The sequence below is a fragment of the Pituophis catenifer genome, unplaced genomic scaffold, assembly GCF_029215685.1.
Source record: "Pituophis catenifer annectens isolate HBS135680 unplaced genomic scaffold, rPitCat1.0.hap2 SCAF_3, whole genome shotgun sequence".
NCBI classification, from domain to species: domain Eukaryota; kingdom Metazoa; phylum Chordata; class Lepidosauria; order Squamata; family Colubridae; genus Pituophis; species Pituophis catenifer.
The window spans coordinates 148,638,361-148,659,946 of record NW_027256883.1 but is presented as its reverse complement, the minus strand read 5'-3'; the positions used below and the strand labels follow the sequence as shown (position 1 = coordinate 148,659,946).

Genomic DNA, 21,586 nt, shown 5'->3' with positions numbered 1-21,586 from the left:
TTGCAGTCATAAGTGGGAGGAGATGGGTGATAGGAACGATGAGAAGACTAATAGAATAGGTTCTTGTCACAAAGTTGATTTTTGTTAAGTCCTTGTCTTTCTAACAAATGAAAAAATGAGCAGTTGCCTTGTAGCAACTTGTCTTAGATTGGCTGAGCTACAGGCTCCTTAAGCTACTGTTTGGTTTTCCTTTCCTTTTCTGCAGACACCTTCAATCCTCTCACAATGGGATCAGATGGGAAGAGACAAACTGATTTTTAGTACAAGGGATGGTTACAGAAGGGATCTAACTTTCCAGTTGCTATTCATTCTCAGGCATGAGTCACCTCAGAATTGAAGTACTTCTGAAGGAGAAACTGACTCGACCCCGAGGACACCTTTCTTATTACATATGGCCCAGTATTAAGCCATTCAATGGCACCCCTGGGACTTTAAGAGTATTTAAGTTTTCCTTCCATATTCATAATTGACAGCAAACACCTTTGCTGTCCTGTTTTTTTGCCTTTGTTGTTGTTAGTTGTGAAGTCGTGTCCGACCCATTGCGACTCCATGGACAACATTCCTCCAGGCCTTCCTGTCCTCTACCATCCTCTGGAGTCCATTTAAGCTCATTCAAAACAGCTCCTTCGCTGCTTTCTATGTTGCAATCACAGATTTCTCAACATACGAATGCTCTTTACTTTCCTTGAAGCAGTATTCCTAAAAGTAATCCAGGGACATGTTTATTTGTTTCTCACTTACAAGAGATAAAAATCCAAATGTTTGGGGTAACTAAAGGTAAAGGTTCCCCTCGCACATATGTGCTAGTCGTTCCCGACTCTAGGGGGCAGTGCTCATCTCCGTTTCAAAGCTGAAGAGCCAGCGCTATCTGAAGATGTCTTCATGGTCATGTGGCCGGCATGACTAAATGCCGAGGTGCATGAAATGCTGTTACCTTCCCACCAAAGGTGGTCCCTATTTTTCTACTTGCATTTTTTACATGCTCTCAAACTGCTAGGTTTGCAGAAGCTGGGACAAGTAACGGGAGCTCACCCCGTTATGCAGCACTAGGGATTCGAACCTTTTGATCGACAAGCTCAGCATCTTAGCCACTGAGCCCCCATGTCCCTCTGTGTTTGGGGTACAAGAACGCAAATTATATAAAAATAATATTCTGCTGCTGAACTGAAAACGTGACATTAAATAAAGCTGCAAGAGCATCAGTGTTATGTTACTGCCCGTTTATAGCTCAAAGTAAAACTGCTCCCCGTGTGCAAACCAGAATTATGCAGAATGTCAATTAAATCAACTGTAATCTCCCAGATACATTTTTTATTGCTGGATTCATTAGAAAGGCTCTTAAGGTAATGAATAGTCGTCACTTTTACCAAGGACTGCTGATTCTTTTATAAATGATGACCACTAAAAATGCAGAAGAGACATTTTAAAATCTGGCTGTATTTACACTCTGCCTTTATACTTGAAGTAAAGTAGAATTTACTTGACATATTATGAAAATCACCACCAGACATCAGTTCTGTACTTTATTCATTTCAGAAAACTTGTTTTAAGGTTACATAACAAAGCAGTATTTAAAAAGCACGAAATCAGATAATGTTTTTTTTTATCAAATTTCAAAAATCTATTCTTTATAATGTATTTTGCTTTTCTTTCTTATAGCAAGTCCACACGCAACACCATCGACTCTTCATTTTCCAACATCACCCATTATTCAACAGCCTGGGCCATACTTCTCACACCCAGCAATTCGCTATCATCCTCAGGAGACTCTGAAAGAGTTTGTCCAACTTGTCTGCCCGGATGCTGGTCAGCAGGCTGGACAGGTGGGGTTCCTAAATGTAAGGAAGCTGTTTCTACTTTTTTTCAGAAATTTTGTTTCTATAACCATGTAATGATATAAATTCATTCTGCTTAGGGTGTATAAAGCAGCCCAAGTTAAATGTGTTTCATTCATGTTGATTATGATGGGAGTTAAGTTCTCTTTATTTGGCTACCTTGTGCCTATAATTTATACCTTCTACATGCTAGAATGTAATCAATTTTTGCCAGTAATGAAATCTGCTAAATTTTGATGTAAATGATTAGTGCAACATACCACAGGTAGTCCTTGACTTACAACCACAATTGAGCCCAAAATTTCTGTTGTTAAGTGAGACATTTCTTAAGTGAGTTTTGCCCCATTTCTTGCCACAGTTGTTAACTGAATCACTGCAGTTGATAAGTTAGTAAACCAGTTGTTAAGCGAATCTGGCTTCCCCCCATTGACTTTGTCAGAAGGTGATCACATGACCTTAGGACACAGCAAAGGTCACAGATATGAACCAGTTGCCAAGCATCTGAATTTTGTTCACATGATTGTAGCATTGCTGCAAAGGTCGTAACTGTGAAAAACAGAACTAAGTCACGTGTTTCAATGCTGTTGTAATTTTGAATGGTCACTAAACGAACTGTTGTAAGATGAGGACTACCTGTGTGTGTGTGTGTGTGTGTGTGTGTGTGTGTGTGTGTGTGTGTGTGTGTCTATATACACACTAACATTTTATATGCTAATTATAGCATATGTCCAGTAGAAAAGGCTACATTTATGTCTCAGCTGAGCAATGGCAGTGGAAGAGACCAGGATGTTTCTCTGCTGTCTGAAGTATCATTTTCTGAATTAGTATGTGTGTTGGATGGGGGAGGGGGGTACATGCATATCAGTGTTTCTCAGTCTCAGTAACTTTTCAGATGTGTGGACTTCAAATCCCAGAAATCTCCAGCCAAAATTTCTGTAACTTGAACTTCACATATATTAAAGCTATTGAGGTTGAGAAATATTGATTGATGTATATGCATACAATGGCATCCATGGGGGGCTGGAGGATGCTAAAGTAGTCAAGACCTCCACCCTTTGTGCATTCATGCAACATCATAAATACTGAAAGAGTAGGGCTTCGTTCACACAATTATGATAGTCATCTTGACTTTTTGCTCTCCCCCATGGACACTCCTATATGTGTATACAGTACTCTCTAATTCTAACATCTTCCCATTGGCATCAAACACTGTTCTGTTGCTTGTATTTGTATTATTATTATGCCCCATGTTGCAATCATTGCTTATTCACAGCAATTTTCTGCTTTATAGAGTATCTGATAATTGCCCAATAATAGTTAGCAATGGGTAAATAGACTTCGTCAGTAATTTGATGGTCTTAATTTTGCATTCCGTACAATATCGTATATATGATTTGAACTTCACATTCATGTTCAGAAACAGTATCAATTAATATGATCCCAAAAGAGAATTATTTAGTTTCTTATGACCTGATTCCCGGATTTCGAAGGTCAATCCAAAATATATAATAACCGTAATTTTTATTAATTATTTCTGTAGAAAAATGAATCAAAACAGCTGTTTTAAATCAGCCACATTTACTTATTTATTTATTTTTTAATGGCTTTCTTGTAGCATTTGAGATTTACTTGACCAGTACTTGAACTCAGAAAGATAAAAGTAGAGTTTTTTATGATCTGTTATTCCTAGGAGCTATTATCTTTTCTCCTTATCTTTGAAAAATTAAACAGTGTTCCAAAATTTTGGTTGAATTATCTTAGGTTGTTGTTAAATTTAACAATTATCTTCAGGTTACTAGAATAACATTCCATTTATATGGACAAATGACTACCTCAGTATATAGCCTTATCTAAAATAATATTTGGTTGTCTCACAGTAGAGTACAAGTGAAGAATAATGAAGGCCATAGTTATTTTTACTCATTACATTTCTAATAGCAGAATTTTTCTTGCTTTTAGCACTCAATTTGTAATGTACATATAATAAAAAATACATGGATGTTAGTATTTTAGATCCACACCTCAGAATTAGATCCATAGAACCACAAAGTATAGAAGAAAAATAGCTACCAGCTGTATTGCATAATTTCTTAAGAAGATATTAATGGTATGTAAGTTATATCAGAGAATCACCATGTAATATATTTGATTTATAGAGCTTTGTTTATGCATTGTTTCAGCTACTTTGATGTCTGGCTATTGTCCCTACAGTATAAACCATATGAAAAACAATATAAGATGTCCCAAAGGTGCTTTTTCAGGGGGCAAGTAGACGTTCTGGTTTTTCTTTGAAGACATTTAGCTTCTCATCCAAGAAGCTTCTTCAGCTCTGAAACATCTTCAAAGAAAAACCAAGAAAGTCCACTTGCTTCCTGAAAAAGCACCTTTGGGACATCCATGACCTGGATGACTGACAATTTCTACAGACTTTTAACAATACAAGATGTTCTTATAAATAAAAGTAAATTTCTGGTCCCAGTGACTGACTCGAATTCGATTTCGTATCGTTATCTTGGGACACGTATATTTACCTTCATTCATAAAATCTCTCAAGTATTCTTTAATATAAATTGATGTATGCATTCTTCTTTAATACAGTGATGGACAACCAGTTTTTAATTGAGTTTTCCTTGTCCATTTAAGCCTTTAGCCATATTAGGTTTATGCCATGTGTATTTATCCCAGCCATTTGATTCCAGGGACAGTTAATGGTTCATTTTTCTTCTGTATCTGACAGCCCAATGGTAGCAGCCAAGGCAAGGTGCACAATCCATTCCTTCCAACCCCAATGTTGCCACCACCGCCTCCTCCCCCAATGGCTAGGCCTGTGCCTCTTCCAGTGCCAGACACAAAGCCTCCAACCACGTCGACAGAAGGAGGTGCCGCCTCTCCCACATCACCAAGTAAGTACAGCCAGAAGGAGGAAACAAGAGGCTGACATGGGTTTGAAAGAGATTTATGTTTTCATAGTTCTGTAAAATGAAACTTAAATTAAATTAAAACATTCCTGTCAATAAGTACATCAACTAATGATTTAATGAGAGATAAAAAAAATGACTGTACAAATAAGCAATGGAAGATTTCTGCAAAATAGCATCTTTTTTTGAGGGGAGAAGAGTTGCAAGCAATTTGATATGTGCAGTATGTCTGATTCTTATTAATATCATATGCCTTCAATTAAAAGTATGTAAGCTTTTTTTCCTTCTCAAAATTTGTCACTGTTTTACCATTTTCAACAATGCAGAAACATCTCATGCCCAATTTTTCTAATATTTTATACTGATCACCCGAATGCATCACTGGTCTAATGGTGATGCTGGCATAATTCTTTACAGCTTCCAAAAGGGGAGAGGAAATTTCTTGGTGATTTGTGGTCTTTACTTTAACTCTGAGAGCAGCAGAAGCAAGAAAATCCTATTGGCACTGAATATTATCGGACTGTAAGAAAAGATGAAATTAATAATATGTCATTGCATCAGTATTGCCAAAAGAAGGAAAAATATCCAGAGAAATTTTCATTAATTTAAAAACTAGTTTGAAAACATCTTTAAAAGTATCACCAACAAGCAAAGATCTCTGAGCAAAAGGTTTTAAGATCTCATTTTGGGGCTGTCCTGTTTTTCCTTACTGTAGAGAAGGAATGTGACAACTCTACAGGCAAGCTATATGGTGATTTAGCTGTTTAGGTCTCCAGTAATATTCTTTGTTTTAACTCATAGCAAAAAAGAAAAACTATTTTTAGTAGTGTGAAGCCAAAAAATGAATAAATGAATAAGCAAAAACATAACCTGCAGTTTTGTCTTTGAAAGCTTAAGACTTTGACACACCATATCACACACTGATGCTCTAATCTTTTTAGATGCATATGTAGGAATAAAAATATTTCACATTTAGACAACCACTTTTTCTTCTCTGAAAGAGGTAAAAACATGCTAATAAAAAGAAGACTTAAAGAGCACTGATTGAATTAAGTTAAGTACCCATCTTGGTAATTAAGAAGGTAACAGTCACTTTATTCAAGGCTATTAATAACATGATAACTAGATTTAAAGGCCTTTTAGCCTTTACTATCACTACCACTAATGTTGATAGTTTGTAGATTCAGCACATCCACTTTGTCTTACTCACTCATGACAGACTGTTTGGCTGAAGTAAGATAATGATATAAAATGCTTTGTGAGTTCCAAATGCTGTATTAAAAAAAACAATATTGCTATTCACTCTAACAAGTAAAAATAAAATAAAATTACTAATCAAGGCATTGCATGAAGAAACTATTCTATGGCCTGAATTTTCACACCTTTTATTTCTTCTTCTTTGTAAGACAAAGGATTGTTGAAACATAACGACTTGTATTCTTAATTGTCTCCTTTGTGATTTTTTTTTTTTAAGATTTCATCAAATGCATTTCAAAAGATGGGTCACAGCTGCTGTGTGCCTGAAACTTTGATTTAAACTAGATTAAATAAAACTGAAATTTCCTGATTGCTGGATTTGTTAATCCTCCCAGGGATTTATAACTTATATAGCTATGGAATCTGAAACATGAGTGTAGGCAGTTTCACAGTTAGCCTCCTGAAAGCTCCGATGGGAGTTTCCCACAGTCACAAATAGGTGATAAATTATTATTTGGAAAAAATGAATGGTATGCCATTGTAGATGAATCTTATGGGAGGGCTACATTAAAACAAGGTGAGCAGTTGAACTGGCTGGCTTTGGAGGATTATTTTTCATATTTCTTCTATCAGGTTCTTGTCCGCCTCTTAGTACAGCATCTGTAGAAGATCAAAGATTATCACCAATCATATAAGAATAGCAGACCTACTTGTACCATACATATCATCTTCTTTGGAAAGATGAAAACGCATGCTGTATTAGATTAACGCTGCCTGGGATTTTGCTTTGTTGACTATATTTCTTTGAGGGTAATAATTATTTCAGAAGAAGAAGGAATTTTAAGACTACCCTCTGTGCCACAGAAAATGAAAAACAAGTCACAAGTTACATGTTTTGGTATATTGAATTAGAACTTCTGGTTCGGTGTTGTCAGCTGTAATGTGTAACATCTCTAAAACATTAATCCTCCCCAGATACATTATCCGGGACCAAGCAACTGGAGATAATGTCTGTTACATTTCAGATACTATTTGGGCAGAACAAAGGCTCTTTCATCCTGTGTGATACATATGAGACCCAGTTTGGAAGGGCAGATATGTAAGAATAATAGCAACAAGAACAACTATTATGTCAGATCAGCATTTTTTATTTCTTAAGGGCTTCTCTAAAGTAAATGATTGTTTGATAATTAAAATATTGCCTAATGGCAATGAATGATTGTGACATTCAGGGGATTCTAAGAGATTGTGAAGTATCTTACTTTTTTTTTTTGTTCTCTGTCTATATTTCTGTCATTCATTCATTATAAACAATGTACTCTTCTGCATCATAACCTCATGAATGCAGAATCTGTGGTTTTGCTCTGTAAATAGAATCTGAAACACAATAGATAAGCATCATTTAGATCAGTTTTTTCAAACTTGGCTACTTTAAGATGTTTGAACTTCAACACTTAGAATTCCCCACCCAGCATTACCAGAATTCTGTGGTTGAAGTCCACTCAACTTAAAGTTGCCAAGTTTGAAAAACCCTGATTTAGAAGTGTCCAAGTTGCTACTACGTTAATAACTGTATTAGAGATGTTTTGGAACCATTCAGTCTGCATTTACTTCAAAAAGGAACTGACTCCTAGCAGTATTAGGAAAAACATTTACAAATATGAACTTCAGGACTGACAAACTATATAAAATTGGATTTAAATATTTGGAAACATATAAATAGGAATTTGTGTTGATGCATAAATAAGAAGTAACCATTGTTATATTACATTATAGCAAAAAGATATAGATCTAATGTGATGAGCTTCAGCTGGCTTGTTTAGTAGCTAATTAGTAAACAGCTAATTTATTAGCACATAAGAATTGTGTTTCACTCATATCCCTTCTATGTGTAATAAGTTCCTTTGATAATGTTAGATATACTAACCATGTCCTTTTAACACAAAGTTGTAAGAACATAGGAGATTATCTGCACAGGTTTTGTTCATTTAACCAGTATGGCTGATTTTGTGTCTCCAAATCTTGAGTAGAAGACTTTGTATGACATGACATTAGATCTAAGAATTTTTACGGGAGAGAAAGGGACATACTGGTATATATTGGATATAGATATAGATTATTACACAATTCTTATGTTGATGTGTTTTATGATGGTATTTACTGTAATGTATTTCTTTATTTTTAATTGTTTTTTTCCAATGTTAGTCTCATGAGAAGCTCACTTAAAGTCATGACTGTTCCCTGGCTATATATTCTATTTCTTTGAGTTACACAATAGTTTTATGACAGGCCATTACTTTGAATAGGGTAGAGATCACCTAATTTATACCGTTAATTATGTTATTAGGACATTGGAATAACACATAAAGCTCCAGTTGTCCCAAAAGTGCTTTTTCAAGAGGCAACTGGGCTTTCTGTTTTTTCTTCGAGGGCATTTCACTTCTCATCCAAGAAGCTTCTTCAACTCTGAAGAAGCTGAAAAAGCTTGTTTGATTAGAAGCGAAACATCCTCAAAGAAATACCAGAAAGCTCAGTTGCCTCTTGAAAAAGCACCTTTGGGACAACCATGATCTGGATGTCTGAGAATCTCCATAGACATAAAGCTCCAGTCTTCATACAGTAGATAATTTTTACTTTTTTAAACCAGTAGTTATATACTTCTTTGAGAGGTTATACTGTATTCTGTATTTTTAACAAATTATTCTTCTAAAAACCTGAACTGACAATCATGAAGAAGGTCTGCCTATAGGATATATAAAAAATAACAACCTGTGCAGGATCCAATGTGGTTCTTCTGAATCTGGGTCAGTCTATTTGGATAAGTTTAAAAAAGAAGATATGGCCAGGAGAGTTTTATAAATCAGAACAATCTTCTTCCTTTCTACCATATATAGAATTGCTGTGCCCATTGCAGTGAATCAGATTTGATCATAACTAATTGATAATAGAAGTGGTATAGTCATAGCCCCAAATCATGTGCTATAACAACGAAAGAGCAAGGAATATTTGTAACTTTTTACATTTTAAAAATTGCCAATAATTCAGCCAAAATTCACCCTATTAAGGATAATAGCTTTACATAAATGCCATTTTCTACATGCCTATTTATAAAGTACACTTGCAGTTTATTACATTATGTTTATCAGCCATTCATCATATCACTGTGTAATAGAAGCAATTCATAATTTGTTCTAATCTTAAAACAATTTAAAGCATTGGTCACTCAAACATAATATTGCACTCCCCAAGACTTCTTGCCTATGGATCTTTGTACAAGAAAGCCGTTTGAATTAACTTTCCATGCTTAACTCCAAATAAGTAGCTGACATTAAAAAGCAAGATACTCTTCTATTGCCTACTGATGTCCATATTTATTTCTCCATCATTTGAAATCCAGTTGTCCCAAGTCAGATTCTTGATCCTTATAATGTGACTTCATTTTCATGTTCAACATTTGTTTGGGTGGCTCTGAGATCAGTGTTGTTGTTTGTCTGTGATCTAGTGCTGCTTCCTGAACGCATGTGTCCCTTCCCTTCACAGCCTATTCAACACCCAGCACCTCCCCTGCAAACCGATTCGTCAGTGTTGGACCACGGGATCCAAGCTTTGTAAATATCCCTCAACAGACACAGGTGGGACGCTTTCAACTTCCGTTCTGTTTGCCATGCTGTTTGTTAACAACTTTGTTGTTCTTTAGTGTTGCTTTTGCAAGTGATTTGTGTCTCTCCATCAGTTCATCTTCACGGTCTGAATATTAGTGAAATGTCACTTCTGGTAGTTGTTTGTTTTTGTTTTGAGAAATTCTCAGGGCAATAGTGGGTTTTTTTTTCCCCACAGACTTATTTCCTCTTGTTTTTCTTTTCCGACAATCTTCTGCTGTAAAAATATTCAAATGGCTACTTTCAGTTCAGAATATTCTTAATGTTTCATTCTATGCACTGACATCACATGACAAACATTATCAGAAATGCTATGACTTATATGCATTTCATGAAACTGCAAGTAGAAAGTCCAGTCCTATTTTGGCAATTAGCAACTATATTTAAATTCAAATTTAAAACTAATTTTCCATATGATAAGTTGAAAAGAAAAAAGGAACCTCTCCTTTGAATCAGCTTTGACACCTGCTAAAAAGCAACAGCCTTTGGATTTTCAACTGGTCTTCCAAATATTAACAAGATCTGATCCGGCTTTATTTCCTTTGACTTTAGCCAACGTCAGACAAAGTTACTCTGGAAATGGTCCAAATAAGTGGAACATACTTTTTTTTTCATATGTTTAAAATCAGAGTGTAAATTTGCCCATTCAGTTACTCTGCAATCAGGATTGATAATATTCAAGGCAGTTGCTAAAGGCTTTAATCGCTGCATGGATCAAGAATACATTGAATGACATAGACCAAAGGATCCAGAATGGAATAGGTAATCATATTATACTGCATGCTTGAGACATGTGATTTCTCCATTGCAGAAAAAAGCATGCAATTTCAAACAAACCATCCACCTTGCTATGCTTGTTCAATGTTTTTTTAAAAAAACCAAGCAAAACCACAAATAGCTCTTCTAAATACATCCATCCTGAAGGGTGGTGTCTGATATTTTCTAATATACCTGTAACAAGAGTAAAAATTTGACCACTCTATGGAATTGTAAAAGCTGCAGGGTTTAAGCTGAATTGCCTCTGCTTAAATGAGATTAGCATCTTCAGTAAGAATGGTACCTAATTAAATGTGGAATGCTGTTAGCCTGCAGTGTAGCTCGCCATGATATTTAGCTCACGGTGGGAGTAAAAAGTCTCATAGAAAGCAAATACCGCTGAACTGACTGAAACAATCCTTCTTTGGTCCATGCAGCTGATGCAGAGAATGTATTGATTATCCTGATTCCATTAGCCGTTTGTTTTGTGAGTCCATAATGACTGATAAAGTAGTTCTCGTTGAAGCTACTTTTGAGCGGATACCTTTAGCCTGGCACTATAAGTCTAGTTAAGAAACGGATAGCTGAAAGTGGCCATGTCTATCCAATACATAAGCACATTTGTTAATGAAATGTTTACTGCCCTGATCCTAGCAAATTCTTTGCTCACATATTTTGGAATGCACAGCCTTTGGCGTACCATTCAAATGCTAAGTTCAGCTTTCAGCTATAAAAAGGTTGTATGTCCTTGGTTGGAGTGATTTTGTTCTAGATTAACCACAACCCTTGACCTACTTTATCACAAAGAAAAAGCACCAACTGGAAGTAAAAGAAGCTATACCTATATGTATATGGGAAAGACTAAAGACTATTAAATTCAATCAAAGGAAAGGGCAAAGTTAAAACTTTTCTAAATGACCTCACATTCTAAGGTCTTCTTCTAAGCAATAACTGCAAGACAAACACTGCTTCTATTTTTTTTTTTTTACTCTTATTCAGTACTTAATAATATGGAGCCAAAGTTAAACTTGCTTTATTTGCCATCTCTCAAAAGGTGTTTCAGCTATATTTCTTAATAATGTTCAGCATGCTATTGAAACCAAATCACAGACATTATTGGGATAGGCACTATGTTCTACAAATGAAGGGGGGAAAGAAATCCCTAAAATATGAATAAAATCCTTCATAATTTACAGAACACAGTTCCTTCAGAAAAGATAAGATTAAAAATTGCTTTCAAAGACTTTTTTCTTAGCATCAAATAGAACACAATATATATAAAAAAAAAATCCCTGGATGTCATCCTGAGTTCAGCCAATATTAATTTAATCTCATGATTAACTCATTTGACTTTTATTGTACAAATTATACCACTTAATGCATAATCTTTCACATTCATGTGAAAAATACAGAAATTGAAATTAACTTTTTAAAATAAATTTACATACACTGTATAAATTTAGATGTTTTTATTAAAATACGCATTTTGTTAGTCTTTCCTGGTTTTGCCCTTGAATTTTCCTTTGTAAAACAAAGTTGTAAACAATTAAATTTGTTTATACATATGACTTTTGTTCAGATGGTCCCTTTTCAGGGTTGTCCATATGGTCACCATATTGTGTTAATATGCCATAATTGTGTTTTAAAAGTCAAGAACAAGATAGTGCTGGTTTTATTTGGCAATTGTAATTTTTAAATAATAATTAAGCATTGGGTAGACTGTTTCTGTTTCCTCTGTGAAAATGGAAGTCAAGTCATAGATCAAATAAACAGATGCTACTGCAAAAGTATGATACAAACAGCAACATCCTTTCCATATTGCAAATTCCAATCGGAAGACTAACATTCATGAAACATTTTTTTCTCAATAGATGAGCTGAAGTAGTTCCTTCATACCCCCTAATATGTCGTTCTCCCACATCATCTGCATATTGGGAGAAGTTCTGAAGAGAAAAACTTTTCAAGCAGATTTACATAAGTTAAATTCATGAGGCAAAACCCCATTTAATAATAAACCCCTGTAATAAACAAAGCATGGATAGCTAGTTACTCATAGGAGATAAGACAATATGAAGGAATATATTCTGTTTATAAAATATCCTCTCTCCATATAGCATTAATTATATGGATGTCAGTTGCAAGAAGTCAGAAGCCAGGATAGAATTCAAAAGTACTATGACTTTATTTCATGCTATCTATATACAAGGATCTGAACTACTAAAGGTAAAGGCAAATTGGTGCTAGATAAGATTCAGTGGACTTCAAAGGGGTTGGACTTGGGACTGTTATGAGCATAGAGTCTCCAAACATATATGCACTTGACCCCATCCTTGGGCTCAGTCGGGCCATCTCTTATTGTAGAGCAACAAAGTTGAATATTGAATTGATCATTCAATATTCATTGTTGTGATGGCCACACTAAACAGATGCTCAGTCCAGTGTGGAGAATTGCTTGTGTATAATAGGGCACAACTAAGTTGTGGACCTTGTCATCAACTACTGGATAATCTCTCTTCTAGTTTAGGCAACATCACCAGATCTCAAATAGAGGCTGCCCCACATGACCAAAGTGTAACAAGAATCAATACTTCGCAATCATACCTCATGGGGTTAATTGCCACAGCTTGCATATGGAAACTGGGCTTAATTGTGTACCTTTCAGTGTGTTCCACAAAAAAAATCAGTGCATTTCTAAGTCTGTTATAGGCACAGTATATTTTTTACAAAAATACTGTTAGTCACCTGTTATAGATGAACTTTTTTTAAAAAAAAGTTTGTGGCGATTGGACACAATAAATAATAGTTAATTTAAGCACTGAGGGAATCAGTAGTCACCCAACAGCAGCAGTTAGATAGAATATAGAAAGAGGCAATAATATCATATCATATTCACAAATCCTGTGAGACTGCCTTCAGTGATGAAGTCAATGCTTTTCACAACTCAGAATGAGAGCACTATTGGCTTTTGAAGTAATTTCTCCATTTGCAGTCTTCAGTAAGGGCTCTCCTTTGTAGCTGCATAGATGGAAGTGGTTAAACTGTGTTGGATTTCAAGCCTCTGCACTGAACAAGGTCACAGAAAGTACACCAGCAATTCAGGGAAATATTTTAACTCTTTGAGGCCTATTTCCATTGGGTAAGTATCAGAAAGCAGCCTTCATTTCTGTACTGCTATAGTTCCAGCTCCCTTGAAGCCCCTCTTAATTCAAAGGATGTAACAAGAAGAGAATTCATTTACTTTTACATTGAAACCATGCTGTTTCTTTTTCAGTGTAAGGAATTCTATTAATATTGGGAGGAGTTTTAAAGCAAGCTATTTAAAGCTACAGTTCTGAAGCCAGTTATACAATAGTCTATAAGCCCTGTGTACATTTATTCGAAAGTGCATCTCAGTGAACTCAGTTCAGCTTCTGGACAAGTAAATATTGTTAATAATTCCATGGTGTTAATTCCCACAACAGGGTTTCAAGTGTTTTTATTTTATTTTATTATTTTATTTTGTTATTTCTTTGAGTAGCAATCAAGGAATCTTTATCTGCTTTGGCATAGTCTTAACAGTTTCGCTATAATTCACTAGAAGTACATTTTTTGTTACAGAAAGCAACAAAAATAAGATCATGAAAATAAGCACAATTGGATAACAGTTCATTCTAAAATGAATGTCTTTGGACTAATTTGTTTATCTTTTTTTAAAAAAATCCTAGAACTTAAAGACAAAAATAGTAGGTGACATTTACATTCAGGTTAATATTCTCGAGAACAAAATCAGGTTTATAAATCGTTAAAACAATTAAAAATGACATTTTGTTGAAATTTGAATATTTGAAGTTTATTTTTCTTCTTAGCTCATACTTTGTGCAATGAATGATTATGATGATCTTCCCCAATCTTGTACTTTTACAGATGTATTTATCTACAACTTCTGTGACTCTGCCTACAAAGCCAATACTGTTGGCTGATGGGAGTGGTAGTCCAATGCAGCTGCTGTAAATCTTTTCAGAATTACATTGTAGCCTTCTATGTAGAGAAAGCTACAGTGTAAATGTGTTGTTTGGCTGGATGAATTAAAATGTTTAATATGCAATTGAACTTTTCTACTTTCTTTCCAGATAATAGTCCTTTTTTGATAAAAGATTTGTACATTTGTAAAGATGTACGAATGCCATCCTATTTGTACTCTGTGGTTGTAGACATCTGCTGAAAATAATCAGTTCTCTTTCCTTGATATCTAATATTAGGACTCAAGTGATATTAGATATGCTGAAATTCCTTTATGGCAACTCTGGAGGATATGGCAGACTCTCTGATTATTAGTTCTATGAACTACTAATCCATGCCACTCTGTAAACCGAAAGCTGAAACTTGCTTCCCTTTCCTTGCCAGCTTTCATTTGGAGTAGTGATTCTTATAGGTGGGAAAGCATAGATGCTTTGCTTGCTATTATGCTAGTGTGCTTAAGGGCCCATGGGGAAAGCATACAATCTTACTGCTATTTCCTGCTCTTTTTAAGATCTAAAATGAAAATAAGCAAGAGTTATATGAAGTCTTTCTAACTGTGGGTGTTCCTTTCCCTTGCTTTCTTAGTGTGATATTGCTTTCTAATTTAGAAATGACTTGTTTGGAATTTGAAGGAAATTGTGTCTAGTTTGCATTCTTCTAGGGAAGAAGTTACTAGTCAATATCTTTGGAAATATGGTTCCTTCCAGAACATCTTTGACAATAGTAACTTCTGGAGTTGGGCTAAAAGTTTAAGGGTTTTTTTTTTTTAGTATAGTATTTTTCAAATTTTGATTTGTTTCATTTCAGATAGATTGGGCTTAATTTAACTGTTGATAGATCAAGTTGTGCAAATTGTCCATTTCTTGATTACATTTACACATACACTTGTAGTCTCACCCTGCTCTATTTATTGTTAAAAATTTCCTATTTTATTCTATTTTTCAGAGAACATAGCTAATATAATTAAAAAGAGAAAGAGAGAGGGAGAGAGATAATCCCTGCCCTTAGTTTTACTAATTAAAAGGAAAATAAGCAGGACCCATGAAGGGATGTTTTTGGGAGGAAGGCAGCTGTATCCTTCAAGGCCAGAGCAAAGGAGAAAGCAATAAACCACCATTTAAATCATGTCAGCCAGGTTGCTGCTGTTCAATTTCATTATTTTTGAAGATTCTGATTCTGAAACTTGATTTGGAAACTGATTCTATTCATCTATCTTCAAGTCCAGATTATAGAATTAATCTTCACATCCATACCCACGTACATCGCAGTTTTTCCTTTAAAACAGGGAGTAAAGCTTTGCTTGATAAAGGAGAAAAACTCTCTAATGATCAGTCTACAACAGTGTTTCTCATTTGCAGCTGCTTGATAATGTGTGGGATCTTTAAGAAGCCCAGACATCTTAAAGTTGCTTTTGCTGAGGTCAAGAAACACTGGTCTAGAAGAAAAAGTTTCAGATAAACAGACCATACCTAGGAAGAAAAGGAGCTAGATTCATAGGGGAGTCAAAATAACCATTATTGGCCTTATTTCAAAGTAGCTGTGAACCACAGTATTGATAGAGTATCAAGGAAGTATCTAAAAAGTTAAATCATGGCACCTGGACCAAAATTTGTTAATCTGAGACATTTTGTTGCTCATCCAAGCAACTTCATGAGTCAACATTTAAAAAAAATAGATAGGCAGAAAGTCAGAGAGTCGTTGGAATGTACGAACTTCATGGCTTTCTCCCCAAATTGTATTGCAATATGTCAGTGAAGACTCAGTCATTCACACAAAAGTATCTAAAAGGTTAAATCATGGCAAATGTACCCAAATGGAGTCTTCATTGACATATTGAAATACATTGTGGGGAGAAATCCCTGACATTGGTATGGCAAGAGTTGGTACATCCCAAAGACTCTCTGTCTGTCTATTTTTTTATTTTGACTGAAGAAGTTGCTTTGATGAGCAACAAAATGTCTCAGATTAACAAATTTTGGTCCAGTTGCCACCTTTTAAATATTTTTGGCCTGGATGATTGAGTCTTCATTGACATATCAAGTAATTTTCAATCTCTTCCTATAACCTTGGCTGGGAATTTCCCTCACTAAAGCATCTATTGGTGAGCACTTCCAATTTCATTGGAATCTGTAACACATTTATATAGTATAGCTCTCTAAAACCAGTTATGCTAAATCTTACATTTTTAATCTATTAATTTTAAAAGTCGATAACTTACTTATAAGACTTGTCATTTATTTGTTTAGTTTTTACAGACATGGGCTTTTTTTCAAGATTGGCACGTCAAACATGCATCTGATTTGTGAAAGTTAGCAAATTAGTAAATACGATAAATGTGCTATAGAGATTTCTGTTTTGCTAAGTAATTTTTTCTGCAGACTATACAAATTTCCTTTAAATAAACAGATACTTAACAAGACAGTTCTGCATTTTTGCACTCAACTTTTTATGCAAAACTATTGCAAATAGTTTGATTTAATTGAGAAGCACTTGGTTCCCTATTCCCCAGCTAAATTATTTAATTTACCCTTGGGTTTGCATTTAATGGCAGGAATGTGTTAATGTAGATTTCACAATAAATGAAATAATGCCTTGACAACTTAAATCTCCTCCTTTCCTCTCCCGCCTCTCCCTTCCACACAGCCCCATCTTGCAGCCACAGCAACATAGGAAAATCAGATAGTAATCAAATAGTCAGAAATCTATTTTTCATACATGTGGAATGCTACATTTCTTATTGGCTGACTGAGTATTAAAGACCGGGATGGAAGACACTGTGATGCCCAATCATACGAAGAATTAATCTAGTAAAGGTTGAATCTTAGAAAAGCTGCAGAAAGTTTTAAAAAGGGATCAGATAGTCATGGACAACTACAAAAAATCATTGTTCTGTTTTTCTGTGTTACTCCATATCTGCTCTTAGCACTAATTATTCAGCATGTTGGAAAGTAAAACTGCCAGACTGAGAACCTTGAATAGCAGTGTAATCTGAATCTCTGACAGCCACCCCTTTACATAAGCACTTCCATTCATACAGTCAATATGATGATCACCTATGCAACAATTTATTATAAGAAGAAGTTTTTCTGGTGAATCATAATGTTGAATTGTCTCAAAAAATCTTGGTTTATTTTAAAATTAGACAAATTGGGTGCCATTAAACACACCCACACCTACACACTATATATATATGTATATATATATATATATATAATACACACACACACACACACACACACATCAGTGGTGGGTTCCTCCTGGTTCGGTCCGGTTTGGCCGAGCCGGTAGCGGTGATGATATGATGTCACCGAACCGGTTCTCCCCCCCTCCCACCCACCCACGTTATTCTTACCTTTTATTTGGTCCCACCCCCAATCTATTGCTGCCTCCTGAGTCCCAGCTGATGACTAGAGGGAAAAAAACTGTTTAAACTCTTGCCGCGGGGCTTCAAAGGGCTGTCTTACAGCTGATCAGTGTTAAAAGCAAACAAATGAGTTGGGTCGTAAGTGCGAGGACTGGTCGTAAGTGCGAGGACCTTCCAGAAATGACTCTGACCAGCTAGCCACGCCCACCTGGTCACATGACCTCCAAGCCACACCCACAAAATAAGCCACACCCACAGAACCGGTAGTAAAAAAAATTAGAACCCACCCCTGATATACATATATATATATACATATATATATTATATTATATTATTATATAGCCATATTTATTATTTTTGAATATATATATATATATATATATATATATATATATATATATATATATATATATAAAATTAAAAGTAAAAATGCTGTGTATACCTTTGATAAACGGAGCTAAATTTTAAAGTCCCTTTGAGAATATATATATATATATATGTGTGTGTGTGTGTGTGTGTGTGTGTGTGTGTGTGTGTGTGTTTTTCTTCTAGCCAGGTTTTCCCTACGTAGCCAAGGTTTTTTTGTAGCTCCAGCTCAGTAGAATCTCATCTACTCGGTTCTGGGCTTTTTTCTTTTCTAACACCTAGCAAGCTCTCACTGTTTGTGAGCTTGCTAGGTGTTAGAAAAGAAAAAAGCCCAGAACCGAGTAGATGAGATTCTACTGAGCTGGAGCTACAAAAAAACCTTGGCTACGTAGGGAAAACCTGGCTAGAAGAAAAACACACATAAACCCTACGAAGAAGTAAGAAAATTGATATATATATATATATATATATATGTTTTCTCAGGTTTTCGCGGGTGTTTGTATGTAGGTCTTTGGTTATTCGGGTCTTCTCCCACGTAAAATTGGAAGTGTCTTGGCGACGTTTCGACGAAGTCTCATTCGTCATCTTCAGGCTGGTGTTCTCGGCTTCGACCCAACTCATTTGCTCCTGGAAGCACGAAGCCGAGAACACCAGCCTGAAGATGACGAATGAGACTTCGTCGAAACGTCGCCAAGACACTTCCAATTTTACGTGGGAGAAGACCCGAATAACCAAAGACCTACATATATATATATATATATATATATATATATATATATATATAATATAAATATAAATATAAATATAAATATACATGAATGAATAAATGAGTGAGTGAGTGTGTATAATTACACACATACATTCATTCATTCATTCATTCATTCATTCTCAAAGGGACTTTAAAAATTAGCTCTATTTATCAAAAGTAATCACTCCATTCTTTATTTTTAACTTTCCCACTTATGAAGTTACATGAATCTGAGTTGTTCATTGTACTTATTAAAGCACTACACAATTTATAATGCTGTGTTTGTTTATACATTTCTCTGATGCAGAAGCAACCTTCGTCAAACCTGTCCCTTTGCAGGCATTGTTTCCATGTAAAGCAGGCTCTAAAATGCTCTTAGGTATTCTTTCACCTTTATTTTTCCTTACTGATTTCCTGCTCTCTGCTTTCACCTCCCCCAACAACCTTCACATCAAATGATGGCGTATTGGATTAACCTCCCTTGCAGCTGCATTAGATCCCAATCGATTTATTGACTCTGTCAGAGGAGCTAGTACAGTAATTGTTACAACAGCAGAATGGAAACCAAGAACATGTCCACATAAAAAAAAAAAATAAAGTATTGTTTTTTTCCTTCATCTTCTTTTTTCTTATTCCACAGCTTTTGTTTTGTCTACACAACAAAGAGTGCTTTGCTTTTGTTTATGAGTGCCTCCTGCATTATTAATTGCAACAGTTAACAGGGCATATGACATACCTATTACGGTACTAGAAAGGCCCAATTACATCATTGGAGCTTGGTTTGGTGTAATTTGGGAGGCCCTTCCCTTCTTCGATGGTTATTAAATGATATTATTAAGTTACATTTCCTTGTCTGACACAACCCATCTGTGTGATCAGCCGTGGATGTAAAGAAAATGAACCCGATCAAACATGACGCCCTAGAACTACATATTGTGAAATGAAAAAGGCTGTACAATTGGGATTCTGCTATTAGTTCATACTGTTAACTTCCATGCATAAAGTTCATTCTTACAATGAATTCTTTTTAGAAGGAAAAAGAAACGAGCTCTTTTAGTCTGCTTCAAAATAAATTGCAAAGCAAACTGTGCAACTTTCATGTTTCATCATGAGGGCAAAGGTCAAAATACCCATTTTCCTGGCAAGCAGAAACCACAAGTGTAGTTATAGCCTAACAACTAATCTTGTGAAAACACTGTTGTGGCAGCCGTATTTATTATTTTTGAACTATTCCAAAGCATTTATCTTCACTGAATAAGGAGTCACATTACTCAAGCAATTGTTTAGGGCCAAAGGTAAATTTGGAAGCATAGTATGCCATCTCTTGATTGCAAGAGATGAAGACAGCAGAATCCAAAAGAAATTGTATGTGCCTAAATTCCATTTAACTATACAGTTAAGTACTTACGTTGCATGATCTTAATGGGGCTCTAATTAATTTCTTTGATTAGTACTTTGTACCTTCTAACTTGAAATCACTTTCTTGTGTTCAAGTCTTAATTATTAAATAGAAGTGAAATATGTGGAGACAACCAATTAATGGGACTGTGAAAAGTTTCACTCGATCAGGTTCAGATCACTTCTTACCAGCTGGTGTGTGTAATGAGCTGGAGTGATCACAAAATCTCAAATTTCAAATTTCAGATACAAAACTATAAAACACCATTTTATTTCAATTTTGTGGAGTACAATGAATGCTGAATGAATATTCCATTTGTTGATTTTCCAAGATCCACATATTGACATGAATAGATCTCAGTAATATAATTATTAGACTCTTGATTAATATGATACATGTTAGAACAAAGCACATAATTAGAATCTGATTTTTAATAAAATGTTGAAGCTATAGTGGAATGTAAAGAAATATATTGTGTTTTAGAACAGTCGACAGTTTATTAACAACTTGTATTACAATACTAGGTCAATTATAATTTTAATTATATTATTATAATTTTAATAGAACAAAAATCTTTTCATCTTGTCCAAGGAAATTCCAGCCAGAATACCATTTTGAAACAAGAGACAGTGGGTTGATTTTCTGTAGCCATTTCTATTCAGGTCAAAAACTCATTGCATTTTAGTGTGAAACATATATACATAAATATAAATATAGATATCTCCGAAAACTTTTCATATTACTGCTGTCTAGACAAAATTAAATAGGTTGGGAATGTTGGACCCAGAAATCATAAATGTTTGGACTAATCCCATGGCCTTCATTCGGTTAGAAGCAGTGAAGTAAACTGCAAGTTATTTTTATGCTCAAACGGAATTATATTGTAAATAAAGCAAAAGATAATTTTATGCTTAAAGGGAATCCCCCACCCCCATCTTTCGGTTATTTACAAAAATAATCTAAACATGATGTAAAGGCTTTTGTTCGAAGTAAGAAATACGATAAAAAATTTTTGACTTAATCCCAAACTGAAAATGGAAACTTTCTCATTGTGCTCATTATTTAAAAAAACTTCAGAAGCATTTATTATAACAACAACCACAAAACCCCAGAGGTCATAACTATCTCCTATCAAAAAGCCTTCACAAAATACAGTGGTAGTTACAAGTTTGAACCTTTTTAAATTTTCAGATTTCTGCATAACTATGACCTAAGAGCATAATTTGTTTTCCAACAAATTTTAAAACTAGATGAACAAACTCAAATAAGTGAAAAATATTAGACTTGTTCATTTATTTATTGAAGAAAATGATAGGTTGTATTTATACAGAAATATTGAAAATTC

The 21,586-nt window shown here is 34.9% G+C and overlaps 1 protein-coding gene across 2 annotated transcripts in view; it reads left to right on the top strand.

Moving 5' to 3' along the window:
• NFIA (nuclear factor I A) overlaps positions 1 to 21,586 on the top strand; it is a 312,833-nt gene that overhangs the window by 274,514 nt on the left and 16,733 nt on the right. Inside the window, exons 8-10 of one of the 2 annotated variants that reach the window (XM_070941289.1) lie at positions 1,660 to 1,838; positions 4,573 to 4,738; positions 9,491 to 9,582. In XM_070941289.1, coding sequence (XP_070797390.1) covers positions 1,660 to 1,838; positions 4,573 to 4,738; positions 9,491 to 9,582 — 437 coding nt within the window. The remainder of the gene's footprint in view (positions 1 to 1,659; positions 1,839 to 4,572; positions 4,739 to 9,490; positions 9,583 to 21,586) is intronic. The other variant, XM_070941290.1, reaches the window with a different exon arrangement.